General features: G+C 38.3%; 1 protein-coding gene across 4 annotated transcripts in view; it reads right to left on the bottom strand.

Moving 5' to 3' along the window:
* Positions 1-18,069, bottom strand: part of TMEM65 (transmembrane protein 65) — a 66,168-nt gene that overhangs the window by 43,943 nt on the left and 4,156 nt on the right. For 2 of the 4 annotated variants that reach the window (XM_016959832.4, XM_024345270.3), the window contains exon 2: positions 885-965. The exons of the other annotated variants lie outside the window; for them this stretch is intronic. In XM_016959832.4, the coding sequence (XP_016815321.1) occupies positions 885-965 (81 nt within the window). The remainder of the gene's footprint in view (positions 1-884; positions 966-18,069) is intronic. 4 annotated transcript variants of the gene reach the window in all.

The following is an 18,069-nucleotide window of genomic DNA, read 5'->3' on the forward strand; positions in this document are numbered from 1 at the left end:
GCATGTGTGTAAAAACACTATGCCCCTATATTTCTCTAAAGTTCTTACAGCTTAGTTTTTGCTGTTTTTGCCTGACATTATACATACAGTCTGAGTTTTATTTAACTCTTATCCCTACAAAATTTCAATTGGTCCACAAAATATTTCAGACTCCCTGTCATACACTGTGTTATACTTCTTAGGCAAAGTATCTAAATCAAATAGTAATCAGAAATAAATAAAACAGGGACAGAGAGATATTTGTTTTAATCTTTCTCTCTCTCTCTCTCTCACCACTCCCTCTTTCATAACATACCCCTACACTCTCTCTCTTTCCCTCTCTCTCTCTCACACACACACACACACACACACTTCTACCATCACCGTAGCATGTAACCTGAGTTAGATATCAAGCTGAATGGTGGATGAATCTAAAAAACTTTCATGAATGACCTTAGTATGAACTTATTTAAGGCTGTCAAACTATTCAAAAATATATTTTTAAAATACTGAACATTTCCTGAAGTTTAGTTATTGTACTTAAATACAGTCTCTCTTCGCAATATTCTGAAGGTTCCACTGTGTGTGGCCCTTTTTACCTACTCATTTGTCCTAAAGAAATTCATAGACTTTGCTGCTTCTTATGTTTCACTTGCTAAGGTTATTTCAACAATTTTTAAATATTCTATTTAAATATAGTTAAATATAAATATTTTGCCTTTTCTTAAAGTTATAAAATTTAATCCTTCAGTTAGTTGAGCATGCAGTTATTGTTCCATCATACAGACAGTCAAAAACACTAACGCAAAAACAGAAAAATTAGGCAGTCTATTTCAAACAAGCAAGAAGTTCCATCAAATAGATGCTTCACTACTTGCAATCAACACTGTAAGACTGTACTATACCAAAACTATCAGGGGTCTCTGCTGAGGATACTTCCTTCGCACGCTTCACAATGGCAATCTCAGGTTTGGGATATCTGCATGCTAAAAGATATTTTAAAATCAAAATATATGCATGCAACAAAATAAATAATATATATATATAAACTTTAAAATATATATAAAACTTAGAAGTGCCACATGCTAGTATACAGGCAGTCTTTACTTTGCACAGTAATACGGGGTCATATAACTGATAATGCAAACTTAAACTGTGCAAAGCGGTCTTAGTAACAGATGGGAAAAGTTGTAATCATTCTGTGACCTTTCAAATTTTTTTGTCAAAACATGAAAAACTCTCTTATTGACAGGTATAAATGTAAAGGACAATTTTGAAAATAGTAAAACTAATGTTTATTTAGTATACTTTAAAACATTAGAAACGCTGATAAAGTGTGTTGTTTCTTTGGAAAAAACTTACCAGAAGCAGGTTTAACAGTGCTAGTCTTCTCATATAACTTCTCATCATACAACTTACAAAATGCAGCGAGCATCTTTCCATACCTTGATAAATTGTCACACACTTTTCTAAATCTGGATGAGTTTATAACATTTTATCCTTTACATTTTCAACGTCATGAAATATCTCCAAGAGTTCTTTTAATGTGAACTTTTTGCCAGGGTCACTTCCCCTGAAACGGCTTCATCTTTTCACCACCACCTCCTCACTTTCTTCATTTATATCCATAAGTTCACCCTCCCTAACCTCCTCTGGATGTATATCTGGAATCTCTTAAATGGCAGCAGTTCAATAGCGTGTCAATATTCCCACAGTCAGCTATTTCTTCTATACTCCATTTACACTTCCCGGAATTTCACTTCAGCATTTTCACTTTTTGTTTCTTGGCTGCACTTTTATCTTTTTTGGTCCATTTCCTTTTGATTATCCATTTTTGTAAAACATCACGTTATCACTGGGAGACAAGGAGGAAACACACCTACATGCTTTGCTGTCTCTGTGTGAACTGAATGACAGATATATAGTAACCAATCACCAACAGACTATTAAAGAAAAGCAATGTGATTGGTCATATTATGATGTACATATGTTTTTACAGAGTGATTTATGGACTGAGGAGCTAGAAGCAAAGTTTGTACTTTATACAATTACTGAAAGTTATACTGTTCTAAATGAAATTTGAACTGAGTTGTTGGGAACTGGTGTTATTTAACTAAAACATGGTTACTGAGATTCATGCATATAGAAATTATATAAAGCAGGGATTGCCTATAATAATGAAAAATGAATTATTAATGAAATTTGCATAAATCCAGAGAAATAATAGGGCATTAAAATTTAATATACATTTTTTTCTGCCTATACAAATTAGTGTAAAATCAAAGGAACAAGATTCTCTTTCTTAGAAGTCAAATGTTTTCCACTTAAATTCCTTGAATTTACTATCATAAAATAAAATAAAAATACAGTGTAAGATTCCAGAAAGGAGAAATTATTTCCCTAAGAAGTGGGAGACAGACTCCTAGAAGAGGTAGGATTTAGCCTTAAAGTATTGCAGGATTTCAGTAAGTGAGGGGAGGTGGGATTTCTCTTCCCTCTCGCATAAAGTTCTGTCCAAAAGCCATGAGGAAGAAATGAGTGAGGCAGGCATCTGTGTAGGAGGCAGGGGAAGCCACAGTAGCCTAGAACAGGGTTTTAGAGCTCAAGCAGTGTGAGGTGTATCCACACAGGCAGGTCGGTCTGGTATAAGGTGTCAGAACCCAGTTGGGCCAGGTCCAGGGGCTCACGCCTGTAATCCCAGCATTTTAAGAGGCCAAGGCGAACAGATCACTTGAGGTCAGGAGTTTGAGACCAGCCTGGCCAACATGACGAAACACCGTCTATACAAAAAATACAAAAATTAGCTGGGCATGGTAGTGCACGCCTGTAATCCCAGCTACTAGGGAGGATGAGGCAGGAAAGTTGCTTGAACCCAGGGGGCAGAAGTTGTGGTGAGCCAAGATCGCGCCACTGCACTCCAGCCTAGGCGACAGAGGGAGACTCTGTCTCAAAAAAAAAACAAAAAAAAGAACCAGTGGGTTGAGACAGGCTTCCACACAGTAAGGGGAAGGGATTGTGGCTCAGGGTGTCAGTGCCCAAGTTGGTGCAAGGAGGGCATCTGTATAGGAATATGTGGGCAGTAGTGGTGATGAGATTTTGGTGACAGACAGGAGCAGTGGTGAAAAATAAATAAATATATTAAAAATAATAGGAGCTAGGAATTTCTCCATCAGAGAATGGAGTTAGAAATACGGAAAGTGAGAAAACTAGAACATGCCCTGTGTTATTAGCTTAGTATTGAAGAAACTGTAATGAATCTTTATAATACATAGAGACACATAGAACTATAAATATTATAGCTTTTATATATAAATACATATATTCATTTATTTACTAGCTCTGTCCACTCTTAGGGCAACATCCTAATAGCTATGAGCACACCTAACACCCAGATCTTGGTTTCTAAATACCAATCTACACTGAAAAAAAAAAAGAGTCTCTTGTATAAATGGCTGATTCTAAGGCTAGGGCAGCAGAAGTGCAAGATGAGTCTGGAACATCTTGTGGAGTATTCAAGCCAGGAATTATTCAAAGAGTAATGAAGACACGTCAAAAAGACACAGAAACCAGCTTGAAGGGGTTCCCACTGGCCACATATAGGGTAGCTGGAAGATCAAAAATGATAGTAATGAATTATAATCTACTGTATAGAATATATTGATATAAATTGCTAAAATGAATGATGAGGAATGGGATATTTCATAGACTCAAAGTATCACTTCACAAAAGACTTATAAATTATAAAAAGGAAAACAGTAACTTTAGAGTGCATAAGTCAGATAGATACCATGTTAGTCAAACGTCCAAAGTTAACATCACCAAGGACAAACTGAAATCATGGGCCAAATGACAGGATGAAAAAGAATATAACATCAATCCTGTGATACTCCTGTCAAAGATGCATAACTGAAATATATTCATGAGGAAAGAGAGAAACCAAATTGGTTTCTCTCAAAGACGTGCTACAAAAAACCCAAAGACATGCTACAGAAAAACTGGTCTGTAATCCCCAAAAGTGTCAAGATCAATGCAACTCAAGGGGAAGACTAAGGAACTGTTCCAGATGGATGGAAATTAAAAATAGGTAACAACTAAATGCAACACACAATTCTGATCTGAATCTTTTTGCTCTAAAGAATTACTGAGATAATTGGTGGAATTTGAATTACATCAGAGTATTAGATGGTAGTAAAGTACCCATGTTATATTGTGGCTATCCAGGGCAATGTTCTTGTTTATAGGAAATCCATACCACAGTACTCTCATTGCAGTGGACAATGTGGTACATAATCTGATCCTTAGCTGCCAGAAGTCCTGATAATAGACAGCCCTCAACAATCAGTCATCTTGGGGGACCAACACAGCTGAAGAATGCTGCCTCACTCAGGGATCTGCACCCTGCCCAGGGCACTCCACATCTAATAGCTTGTTTTCACAGAAGCAGAGGCCCAACCCTTTTGCCCAACTCGAGACAACACAAAAGTGTCATCCCATCTCCAAAACTCCCTACGGTGTTAGCTGAGGCTTCCACTGAAACTATATTACACCTTTACTTCTACCTCTGCCCAAGCCTGCTTCTTTCCCTTCCCTTCCCAAGGTGAGGATTTCACCAGCACACTACTCAATCAACTACTTGCATGTTAACCTTTGTCTCAGAAACTGCTTGCCAAGGAACTCAATCTGTGAGAGGAATGATAGGGCATCATATCAGAAACTTATTATCCAATGATTTAGGAGAGGAGAAAAAAAGTTTGTTGTGCCATACTTGAAACTCTTCTGTAAATTTAAGACTGTTTCAAAATGTAAAAAGGAATAAAAAAATTCGGTGGGAAAAACACAGGAGAACAACATGAAGAAAAGCAGAAAAGAAAAAAGTATGATGGAGGTCACAGTTCAATAAAGAAATTAGACTAACCAATGGACAGTGTATTCCAGGTAATAATGGGAAGTAAAAGAAGATAGGCAAAAAGAATACATCTCTTACACGGCATTTATTTCTCAAATGTGATTGTTGCATAGCTACAAAATCAGGGTTAACAATTCACCTTTTTTCAAATTGTCATTAAGAAGTCCCTTTGAGCAGAAAAAAAAAAAATTCTAGGATGTTTTTTAAACCAGAAGATCTTTCTCATGCACATAAAATTCAGCCAGTTCACAAAATGTACCACATCTTATATTATCATTATCACGTTTGCCTATTTTCTTTCACAATTCAAGCATGCCTGAAGCTATTATCTACATGTCTTCAACTCTTTCCTATCTTAAAAACAAAAATACTTTCTGTAACCTTGCTATTCAAAATATGGTCCCTGGACCTGTAGCACTGAAATCCCTGGGAATGTGTTAGAAATGCAGAATCTCAGGCCCCACTTCAAACCTAATGAAACACAATTTGCATTTCAATAAGATTCCCAGATGATGTATGCAAATTAAAATTTGGGAAGGAGGGGTCTAGTTTTCACTGTGTGATATAACATAGGGGCTTCATCCCACCTTTATAATGAAACACAGTCAAATTCAATTCAAATTGATGGCTTATTTCTAAACCATAAGAGAACTGAAGTCACAGAGCAATCAACTGGCCCTAAATCAAAAGAGGGGCAGGCACCTGCAAGGACAGACAGGATGTTAGTACTCGCTTACTTAGAATAGCTGCAACTGGACACCATAAGAAGGGTACAGCTAAATAGTAGGCGAACAGGTGAAGGCAGAGTGGGAGATTTTGAGGCAGTATGAAGCTACTAGGGTATGCATAAACTGGGGGAGTCCACACCTTCTTGCAGGTTCTGTTGCTAGAAATCACACCAGATACACACAAAAAAGATAAGAAAGCCCTAAGAAAGTGCCCATTGTAGTAGAAACCTGAAGGAGGGGAATAGCAGTATTGTAGGAAGAACATGAAACTCTACCTGGATCCTTCTCCCAATCTCTACGAGTCAATCCTTAATCTGAGCGGTGAACCAATTAAACCTTTTTTTAATAAATTACCCAGTCTCGGGTTATTTCTTTATAACAGCATAAGAATGGCCTAATACATACCTATTTTACCCATCTCTCCCCTCCCTTCTTAAATAAGGCTATATAAGTATGTGGGCCCCATTAGGATAGCGGGTAATCACTCTGTGATTTTCCCCCATGCATGCCAATAAATTTGTAGGCCATTTCTCTTATTAATCTGCCTTCTGTCAGTGAATCTTCAGAAGGCAAAGGAGTTTTCCTTTTCTCTCTACACCGGTAACATATACTTAAAGTAAATTCACATTTCTGACTTATGAGTAAAGAGATGACCTCAGATAAAATCAAGCTATTGCCCAACATGTCCCTTTCACATCCAAAGTTTCCTTCAGAAAGTTGAATCCTTCCTTATTGATACTCCCTTCTCAGCCAACTAAAATCTGGCTTCTCCTCACATAGCTATCATTAAAACTGCTCTGACAAAGACATCAATCTCTTTCACGTTATTAAATCTAATGGACCACACACACACCTCAGCCCCAATATTCCTCTTACTTGACCTATCTAAAGCATCAGATCACTCTTTCTTTTTTTATTTTTATTTTTTTGAGACAGTGTCTCATTCTGTCACACAGGCTGGAGTGTAATGGCGTGATCTCAGCTCACTGCAACCTCTGCTTCCCAGGCTATAGTGTTCTTCCCACCTCAGCCTCCCAAGTAGGTGGGACCATAGGCTTGCACCATCACACCCAGCTAATTTTTGTATTTTTAGTAGAGACGGGGTTTTACCATGTTGTCCAGGCTGGTCTCAAACTCCTGAACTCAAACAATCCTCCCAACTCGTCCTCCCAAAGTGATGGGATTACAGGTGTGAGCCACCGTTCCTGGTCTTATTCCCTCTTTCTTGAAATGCCTCTTCCACCCTTAGCTTCTAGGATATCTTTTTTTTTTTTTTTTTTTTCCTGTCTCTCTGGACATTACTCCTCTCTCTCTTTCTAGTTCTTGTTCTTCTTCCTGTTCTCTTCCAATAAACACTGGTGTTTTTCAGCATTTTCTCCTGGGATCTTCTCCTATCACTCCATTTATACTGCCTAGCCCTAATTACTACCTATATGGGTAGAAGTCCCAAACTTGACTCTTACTCTGGAGCTCCAGAGTTGATATATACAATTAATTACTAAATATCTTTATATAGTTATCTCACAATACCCAGTAAAGCTGAAAATGAACTCAAAGTCTGGAGAGCTTTCCTATAGGTTAAATGTTAGATTTTGTTTTAAAAAGTCATTCGAGTTAGGAATTCATTTTGAAAACAAATATAAAAAATCTTCCAAAATCTAAAGGAAAACTAAAGGTTAGAGATTTATGAGTTACAAATCCTAAATACTAGCTTTCTGACTTTTCCAAACTTTTCACACTATATATTAACTTTTTTGCACATTGATTCCCCTTATTTTCAAAGTAAGAATACCATATTTGCTTTTGTATTGAATGGTGCATATTATGCAAACACACAGGAGATACAGGAGACTAAGATATGTTACCAGTACATCCAGTTAGTTTAAAAATTAAACTTTTATTGACCATGAGGTGTTATTTTCCCCATGTGTTTAAAATCCTGGGTATAAGTATCCAGAGAGGGGCAGTAAGTAGTAAGTAGGAAGAGAGGTTGGAGTCAGACAAACCTTTTTTTTAAATATATTTTTACTTTTTTATCTTTTTTTTTTTTTTTTTTGAGATGGAGTTTCACCCTTATTGCCTAGGCTGGAGTGCAATGGCATGATCTCAGCTCACTGCAACCTCCGCCTCCCAGGTTCAAATGATTCTCCTGCCTCAGCCTCCTGAGTAGCTTGGATTACAGGCACCTGCCACCACGCCCAGCTAGTTTTTGTATTTTCAGTAGAGACACGGTTTCGCCATGTTAGCCAGGCTGGTCTCGAACTCCTGACTTCAGGTGATCCATCCACCTTGGCCTCCCAAAATGCTGGGATTACAGGCATGAGCCACTGTGCCCAGCCAAAGCTGTTATTGACTCTACTCTGACACACTGGTTGAAGGATTTGGGGCAAGCTAATCTTAGCATCAGTATATTCATCTATAAAATAGAGATAATTCCTTCTCCCTCCAAGAGAAGTAAACAAAATAATCACATAAAAACTCAGCTCATTATGTCTGGCACACAACAAGTATTCAATAATTGGTAAGTAATGGTAGTGAACATGGTGTTTTTAAATTAAGTTTAGCCTAATGCTGCCTCCTTACATATTTTAAGCCTGAAGGTTTCTCCATATACATAATGAACTATAACCCAAGCAGATATGTAAACAGGTCATAATCTACTCTTGTAACAAATAGCCGAGTCTCAGCCAATCACAGCAGCCATACTCCAATGCATTCATAGGTAGCAAACTGTTCAAACCACATTCAAATAAGGCATATGTCAAGGTGCAACCAATCTGCCTGCTTCTGCACCTCACTTGCATTTTCCATAAGTCACTTTCCTTTTTCCATCCGTAAATCCTCTCTGACCATGCAACAACACCAGAGTGGCTCTGAATCTATTCTGGTTCAGGGGCTGCCCAACTCATAAATCATTCTTTGCTCAAATAAACTCTGTTAAATTTGTCTCAAGTTTTCCCTTAACAGATGGTGTCAGAAGTGTGATCCAAAGTCGAGCTCCCAGCAACCCCCAGAAACAAGCGGCCAAGTGAGGTACCCACAGGATCCATTGTGTCTACTGCTCTCTCGCAGCAAATGGGGTGCTTCTCTCTAGGATTCCAAAGCTCCATGGATGTATGTTTTGAGCTATCTGAGTTTGAGCAATTTTTTTTATCTGAACTGAATTTGGAAGTTGTGACAGAAACTGGACTGGGTCCAGGACAGAATTGGATCTAATCATTAACTGGCCTGGATCCAGTTAGAGGCCTCAGATGTCTGACTGGGTCAGACAGAAACTGGTAGTAAATGGCAACACTGCCGGGGATGCAAGCTTTGGCTTTTGGAAATTCAGAGGAATTTTTGTGTTCTACCCCATTCGTTTCTTTTTCGTTCACCCTTACGTAGGGAAAAATCACTGTTTAAATTGATCAAGGTGATCCAAGAGCCAAAGCCAAATAGATGAGATCCTTAATTTCTGAAGAACTGAGTACTCCACCTTCCGGCTATGCCTACCTATACATGTATAAATATTAAGCCTGGAAGCAGCAAACACTTAAAGAGATAACAAAATCTTCCTAAAGGTAATTCAGTACATTTGAAAGTGAGGAATCCTCAATTAGTCTCATCCAACGATGCCTATTGATGTGCAGAAGTTTCTAAAAAAGATTTCAACATTTTTATTGCCTCTTTTTAAAGACTATAAGATCATGCCTGTAATGCCAGCACATTGGGAGACCATGGCGGGCAGATCCCTTGAAGCCAGGAATTCAAGACCAGCCTGGCCAACATGGTGAACCCTCATCTACACTAAAAATATAAAAATTAGCTAGGCATGGTAGTACACGCCTGTGATCCCAGCTACTCAAAAGGCTGAAGCACAAGGGAGGCTTGAACCTGGGAGGCAGAAGCTGCAGCGAGCTGAGATCACACCACTGCACTACAGTCTGGACAACAGAGCAAGACTCTGTTTCAAAAAAAAAAAAAAAGGAAAAAGACTATAAAGGGCAAATAAAAAGCTTAAACAACTAATTGATAACAAAAATTAAATCTGCTAACCTTTTGGCCTAGTTATTATACCACACTAAAGGCTAAAAGAAAGCTATCCTAGATAAAGTGTTTATAAAAGTTAGGACCTCAGGTAAAGTAGCCTTGCTTCTTTTTCAGAGCTATCATATTGAGTCTAGGCACAGAGAATGCTTTCTTTGCCCTTTTCCTTAATGGCCTTCACCCTAAACTCAATAATTTCAGCTAGGAAACAGTAGCTAAGTTAAAAAGACTGCCTATTCAACTAAATAAGTCTTCAAGACATACCTTTCTGGCATTTAGCTGGCTATTTTGAAACTCTTCTGAAAAAGAAATTTACATCTATAAAAAAAAAAATCTCGGCCAGGCGCAGTGGCACACGCCTGTAATCCCAGCACTTTGGGAGGTCGAGGCAGGCAGATCACGAGGTCAGGAGATCAAGACCATCCTGCCTAACATGGTGAAACTCAGTCTCTACTAAAAATGCAAAAAATTAGCCAGGCATGGTGGCGCGCGCCTGCAGCCCCAGCTACTCAGGATGCTGAGGCAGGAGAGTCGCTTGAACCCAGGAGGCAGAGGTTGCAGTGAGCCTAAATCTCACCACTGCACTCCAGCCTAGGTGACAGAGGGAGACTCTGTCACAAAAAAAAAAAAAAAAAAATCTCCATTTGTAAGGGTGTCTGCCTCTGTGCACCAGGAAGAGAGGGAGAACTGAGTCACTAGAAACTCTTACCATTGGTTTGAATTCACAAAACAAATCTAACCTTTGTTTAAGGTGCTTTTCCTGGCTCTCTTGCCTTAGCTGGGCCTTTACCAACAACCTTCTTCCTTGGTTTGGGCAAATGATTATACAATTAATTATTTAGGCCTGAAATCTCAGCTCTGTGCTTTGGAGATATAAATTTTCTACCTTGTTTCATCTAAGAGCCATCCCTTTGAAAATGCAAATTCAGGGTTGCCCAGCTAACAATTGCTTAGGGCAATGAAACAGATAATTGGAAGATTGGTAGTAGAATGGGGGAAAAAATTATTTAAAAGCCAGCAAATGAAAATTATTTATGAAAGCTGTAAGATCTGCTTCTGTGTGTCTATGTGTTAATATTTGATAAATAAAACTAGTTTTTAAATTGTTAGTAAAATTAAATAGGACTGGCTTCTGAATTGTCAGTTATATATAATTCATTCATATGGCACAGAAAGGCTAAATATACTTAGATCTGTTAATAAACAAAAAAATGGAGAAAACATCTTTCTAAAAAAATGCAAAATGGTTTTCATTTACAAATACTGATAAAAAACAGTTCAAGACTACTTCACAGGTTTTCGCTAGACATTAAGGCTACTAAGAGTTAAAACTGTAGGCCGGGCACAGTGGCTCACACCTGTAGTCCCAGCACTTTGGGAGCCGAGGCGGGTAGGTCACTCAAGGTCAGGAATTCAAGACCAGCCTGGCCAACATGGCGAGACCCTGTCTCTACTAAAAATACAAAAAATAAGCTGGGCGTGGTGGTGGGCGCCTGTAATCCCAGCTACTCCGGAGGCTGAGGCAGGAGAATGGCTTGAGCCAGGGAGGCAGAGGTTGCGGTGAGCCGAGATTGCGCCATTGCACTCCAGCCTAGGCAACAAGAGCGAAACTCTCTCTCAAAAAAAAAAAAAAAAAAAAAATCCTGTAGTTAATATATGTAATTAAAACTACTAGATATAAGAGGAAACAAGTCTGTATATAGAGTGTTTAAAAAAAAGCAAGATTTTGGGCCGGGCACGGTGGCTCACACCTGTGATCCCAGCACTTTGGGAGCAGAGGCGGGTGAATCACTTGAGGTCAGGAGTTCGAGACCAGTCTGGCCAACAAGGTGAAACCCCGTCTCTATTACAAAAATACAAAAATTAGCCGGGAATGGTGGCATGCACCTGTAATCCCAGCTACTCGGCAGGCTGAGGCAGGAGAATTGCTTGAACCCAGGAGGCAGAGGTTGCAGTGAGTGGAGATCGCGCCACGGCACTGCAGCCTGGGCAACAGAGCAAGACTCCATCTCAAAAAAATAAAAAATAAATAAATAATTTTTAAAAAGCAAGATTTTTTTTTGTCGGTTTTTTGGAGGGTGTTTTGAGATGGAGTTTCGCTCTTACAGCCCAGGCTGGAGTGCAACGACAGGATCTCGGCTCACTGCAACCTCTGCCTCCTGGGTTCAAGCACCTCTCCTGCCTCAGCTTCCCAAGCAGCTAGGATTACAGGCACCCATCACCACGCTCAGCTAATTTTTTGTACTTTTAGTAGATTCGGGGTTTCACCATGTTGACCAGGCTGGTCTTAAACTCCTGACCTCAGGTGATCCACCCGCCTCGGCCTCCCAAAGTGCTGGGATTACAGGCGTGAGCCACCGTGCCAGGCCAAGATATGTTTTTGATAAGGAAAGTTGTAAAAAGCATGAAAATGTGTATTTGCTGAGAAAAAATAATTTCATCTATCTAGTTTAGAAGATATTTGAAGGTTGTTTCAAAATGAAGGAATTTTTTAAAAGATACAGATAAAACTAAATTAATATAGCAAGGTGGAAAAAGAAAGAGAATAGAAAAAATTGGCTGGGCGCAGTGGCTCATGCCTGTAATCCCAGAACTTTGGGAGGCAGAGACAGGTGGTTCACTTGAGGTCAGGAGTTCAACACAAGCCTGGCCAACATAGCGAAACCCTGTCTCTACTAAAAATACAAAAATCAGCCAGGCATGGTGGTGTACGCCTGTAGTACCAGCTACTCAGGAGGCTTAGTCATAAGAATCGCTTGAGCCCAGGAGGCGGAGGTTGCAGTGAGCCAAGATCATGCTATTGCACTCCAGCCTTGGTGATAGAGCAAGATTCTTGTCTCAAAAAAAAAAAAAAAAATAGAAAAAATGCTAAGAGATTATAAAAGGTTTATGAAAATCCAATTTGTTTATAAGCTTTTAATAAAATTAGCTGTAGTTTTAGTATTGGTAATATACTAATACAAAAGTAAAATTTGGTTTTCTCTTTTGAACAAGAATTTTGTGTAGTATTAAGAAGAAAGAAAGAGTAAATGTGTTTGTTTACCTTTTAAGTAAACTGCAAAAAAAGAAAGAGGGGAGAGGAGAGACAGATTCCATCTCATGCTATCTTTATTAGGATTTCTGATTGTGTGGAAAATAGAGTCAATCCTCTAACGAAGAATAAATGGTTTTGCTTTTAAAAACCTTTTAATTACCACTTTGGCTAAAGGTATGACAATTATTTTACAGTGATCTTTGATCCTATTTTGATTAAGTGCTTTAAATCTTTGACAAATTTGATGCACTTCCAAAATCAAATTTCAAATTGAAAGTTAAGTCTTTTGACCTCAAACTAACTTTGGGACGTTACACAGAGGGTCCTTGCAGCATCCAAGAGAGAGATAAGAAACAAGCTTATCTGGTAAGTTAAATTACATGGGAAGTATTGTCAAATAAGAAATGATGTTTAATCTTCTTTGAGTTACAGTTTATGGATATGTTACTAATATATAGTCCAAAATTGTATAAGCCTCCTAAAATTCTGGTGTGTCTTGGTATGTTATCAGTCCTAATTATGGTGATTATTTTAAATTAATTATTGTAGGCCACAGAAATAACCAAATTTTCTTGTCAATTTTGTCTTTAACCATGACCATTTTAAGTCATTTCCACAGTTAACTGCTTAATTCTGATGCATTTTCAACCAAGCAGCCTGTTCATTAATCCCCTACAACTGAATCTCCATAATACCTGACGCAGTCATCCATGTAAAACAAGAAGTATCAACAACTGCACAGATTCTTCCCCATTTAGCCAGTAGGTAATCTAGAGCAATTCTATTATCTAGTACAACTTTAGTAAGAGAATGTAAAGGATTTTGTTGTGCAACCATAGCCTTTGCAGTAGAATCTACTATAAAACCTATTATGAGGGATATTATCAAAGAAAGATCTTTAGTACAAGAGCTAGAGTCAAAAATCAATAATGTGACAGATGCAACTAGTTAGCTGAAAACACAAAAGAGAACAGTGATCCTTGAAATGTCTATCAAGATTAAACCCTGCTGAAAAGCAAAGGGAGGAAGTAAAAAGACAGGAAAAAGAAGAAAATTAAACACAATGGAAGAGTGACAATTGGCAGAAGTAAAATCAGACTTTAGAAACAATAACAGGATGTCACGAAGCAGACCTCCTTACACAGCAGAAAAGAGTTTACCATAACTACAAGGAATGAATGAGAATAGAGTAGAAAAGTCTGAGAGCACTGAGGAGGAGGGAGGGGCAGACTAAGCCCAACACATTTCACTACCACTATGACAGAGTCTAAAAAGCATGCCAACTGAAACAGCAGTGTTCTGGAGGCATTTGGTGTAATGATTAGCATGTCTACAAATAGAAGTAACCTCAAAGAAACTTATTGTATTAAAATATAGTATATAAGGACTCCGACATCTGGTAGAAGCTAAATTATGCTCATTATATTTTTACTAAGGCAGATAAAAAATGCAATATGTTCAAATATTTTATCATCAAAAGCAATCAAAGTAAATGTCTCAGAGCTTAGGATAAATGATTTTGTTACCTACAGTCTTTTATCTACAAGAACCTCTTATTTACTCTTACCTCTTATTGTCTGTCTGAGGTAATTTTAATATATAACTACTTGTTTTTATGTGTTTTCCTTTACTTAAAGCAGACATAAACCTGTGAGTCAAAGACAAGGCCAGAGTCCTGTAAAGCTACATACTAACTAATTCAGATGACTTGGGCAAGATGCTAATAAAATCTACACTCAAGGATTTAGTCCCTATTTGTTCAAGTTATTTTATACCCAAACACACCAAAGGAAACCAGACAAGAGTGTGGTTATGCAAACTCATCACTATTTTTAGAAAAATGAAAACAATCTCCACTAATAATGGCAAAATATCACATCATCTCAAACTTTCAAGATCATGATCTGTAGTTCCACCTGACCCTCTGGATGACCCTATAAATTGCTGACTTTATATTACTTCAATTTTCCTATCCACAAATTTGATCATAAAAATTTGTCACAAATAAAAAAATAGGCAATAAATGACTATTAAGGTGAAAAACAGCAAATTAATTACTGATAAATTAAACTATACATATAAGTGTTTGACTTACCTGGAAGCCATATTTCCCAAATTTCTAATATTTAGAATTTAGTCAAGAATTTAGAAGTGAAGACACAACACAATCAAGGAAAACAATTACCCAAAAGTTTATTTAATAGAGAGGTGAAGAGTCTGATAAGGAATCACCTTTCTGTCCTCCTTTTAATTTCCCTTCCCTTGAATCTGAACTGGTTTTAGTGACTTGCTTGACCATTACATGCAGCAGAAATAATGTTCTGGAACTTCAAAAGCTAGGTCATAACAAGTCTGTGGTAGGATGAATAATGGCCCCCAAAGATATCCCACATTCTAATTCCCTAACCTGTATATATGTTACATTATATGGCAAAAAGAATTTTGCAAGTGTAATTAAATTAAGGATTTTGAGAGAGTGAGATTATCCTGGATTATCCAGGTAAAACCTAAATATAATCATGAGGGTTCTTATAATAGGGAGGCAAAAAGGTCAATGAGGGAGCAGAGATTTTAGTGATGTGTCCAGGAACCAAGGAATCCCAAAAGATGAAAGAAGCAAAGAACACATTCTGCCCTGGAGTCTCTAGAAGGACAGAGCCTTGCTGACACTTTGATTTTAGTCCTTTAAGACTTATTTTGGACTTTGGACTTTGACAACTCTAAGAGAATATGTTGTTTTATGCCACTGTATTTGTGGTGTTACAGCAGCAATAGAAAACTAATACAGGCCGGGCGTGGAGGTTCACGCCTGTAATCTCAGCACTTTGGGAGGCCGAGGCAGGAGGATTGCTTGAGGTCAGGAGTTCAAGACCAGCCTGGCCAACCTGGCAAAACCCCACCTCTACTAAAAATACAAAAATTAGCCAAGTGTGGTGGTGTGTGCCTGTAGTCTCAGCTACTCAGGGAGGCTGAAGCAGGAGAATCGCTTGAACCCAGGAGGCAGAGGTTGCAGTGAGCCAAGATCACACCACTGCACTCCAGACTGAGTGACAGCACGAGACTCCGTCTCAAAAAAGAGAAAGAAAACTAATACAAAGTCTTACAGCTTCTACCCAGCCCCCTTGGAACATTTTCTCTGGGATCCCTGACCTAAGTATTACAACCATGCTAACATTGTCATGCTGGTGAGGCCACATCCATCTCCTTGGGTCAACAGTTCCAGTTGAGGCCAGCCCTCCAGCCATCCACCAAAGTGCCAGACACATAAACAAACCGATGTTGGACCTTCTGACCAGACCATCAGCCAGCCAAAGTTTATGTAATGACCTCCATAGATACCATAAGAAACAGCATCCAGCTGAGCCCTGCCTATATCCTTTTTTTTTCAATTTTATTTTTTTATTTCCTATGAACTCTGTACCTGCAACTGCCTATATTCTTGATCCACAAAATCATGAGCTATGATAGAAGGGTTGTTATTTGAAGTCACATGTAACTCTGGACATGTTATATGTAAGTGATGATTAAACACTGTTAAACAGCATATATGCCTTTCATAATGGAAAAAAAAAACTTTACTTGATTACTTGATTATCTGTCTTCTACTGGCAGTAATCCCTAGTAATAAGACCATTCCAACATACCCCAAAACTCTAAAGAACTCAGAATTAAGCTTGCTGAAATATACTACTGTAATTAGGTTCTTTCCATATTGGTAAAATAACTGATTGTAGCAAAGCTTCATTTAACTGAGCCTAACTCAACTTATAGAAGCCCATGGCTCATCAGAGATCTCTCACTCCTCTTGCCTCAATTCATACTTCTTATCCACGTCCTTGTTCTTCCCCTCTTGCCGGGCCTAGGTGTGGCTATACTTCCCTTATTCCTTTTTACTATCTCAACAAAGGCACTCAAATATCTTTATTCACGTATCTTTATTTGCAGTATAAAATGTTTTTCTTGCCCTTTTTCTTATTGGACAAAAGCAAACTATTCCCAATCCATTCCAGAGGCTCATAGCTTAAAATAATTTATATTTAGGCTAGGCACGGTGCTCACAACTGTAATCCCGGGCACTTTGGAAGGCTAAGCTCGGTGGATCACCTGAGGTCAGGAGTTCGAGATGAACCTGGCCAACATGGTAAAACCCCACCTCTACTAAAAATACAAAACTTAGCCAGTCACAGTGGTGCATGTCTGTAATCCCAGCTTCTCAGGAGGCTGAGGCAGGAGAATCGCTTGAACCTGGGAGACGGAGTTGCACTGAGCCGAGATCGCACCACTGCACTCCACCCTGGGCAACAGAGTGAGACTCTGTCTCAAAAAATAAAAAAAAATTTAAGAAAAGAATTTCTATTTTCTCACATAATCCTGAGCAATGGGCTGAAAAAAAATAAGGATAATCTTGTTAAAGGTTCAAGATCTCTAGTGAACAGGGATTCCATAAGAAAGCCTAATTTATTTTTAAGTGTTCTAGATACTCAATTTAGTATAAGCTCTTTATCTTCCAGTCTTTCATTTTGTCAAAGTCCTCTTATGCTATATGGCAAGTTCTCAAAACAAAGCTCTTCACCCTACCTTAAACAATCACAAAAAATGGGGGACTACAAGATTAAAGTTTAGAATTATTTGGTTAATGTATACGGACGTAGATAAATGGTAAAAAATGTCAAAAGCACACAATTACCACTCATATAGAGTAATCAAAAAAATGCAAGCTAATTAAGACGTAACATTGATAGAAAAACTGCTCTGTTCACCTCAATACATCTTTTATTTGCTATATGTAAAAAGAATCTCATTTTTTAAATATCTTAAGTATACATATTATAACAAAAATATTCCCTAAGAGGCTCCCTTTTTCAAAACATATCTCTCATTGTACCTCTCCAATAGCCAGTTCTTGTCTCTCTGTGTAAACTCTCTGATGAGCATTAATTACACCACCTTAAATAATGTGGAAGCCAACCTCAAAGATGCACCTCCGATCATTCCCACTCCCTTGTATTCACACCTTGTGTAGTAATCTCCCACAATGTGTCAGGACAAAAGAGATGGACTGTCACTTCGAAGACTGCGTTTTAAAAGTCTGTGGCTTATAGTATACATATTATAACAAAAATATTCCCTAAGAGGCTCCTTTTTTCAAAACATATCTCTCATTGTACCTCTCCAATAGCCAGTTCTTGTCTCTCTGTGTAACTCTCTGATGAGCATTAATTACACCACCTTAAATAAGTGTGGAAGCCAGCCTCAAAGATGTACTCCCGATGATTCCCACTCCCTTGTATTCACACCTTCTGTAGTACTCTCCCACAATGTGTGAGGACAAAAGAGATGGGCTGTCTCTACTAAGACTGTGTTATAAAAGTCTGTGGCTTCCAGCTTAGGTGCCC

Source organism: Pan troglodytes, chromosome 7, assembly GCF_028858775.2.
Source record: "Pan troglodytes isolate AG18354 chromosome 7, NHGRI_mPanTro3-v2.0_pri, whole genome shotgun sequence".
NCBI classification, from domain to species: Eukaryota; Metazoa; Chordata; class Mammalia; order Primates; family Hominidae; genus Pan; species Pan troglodytes.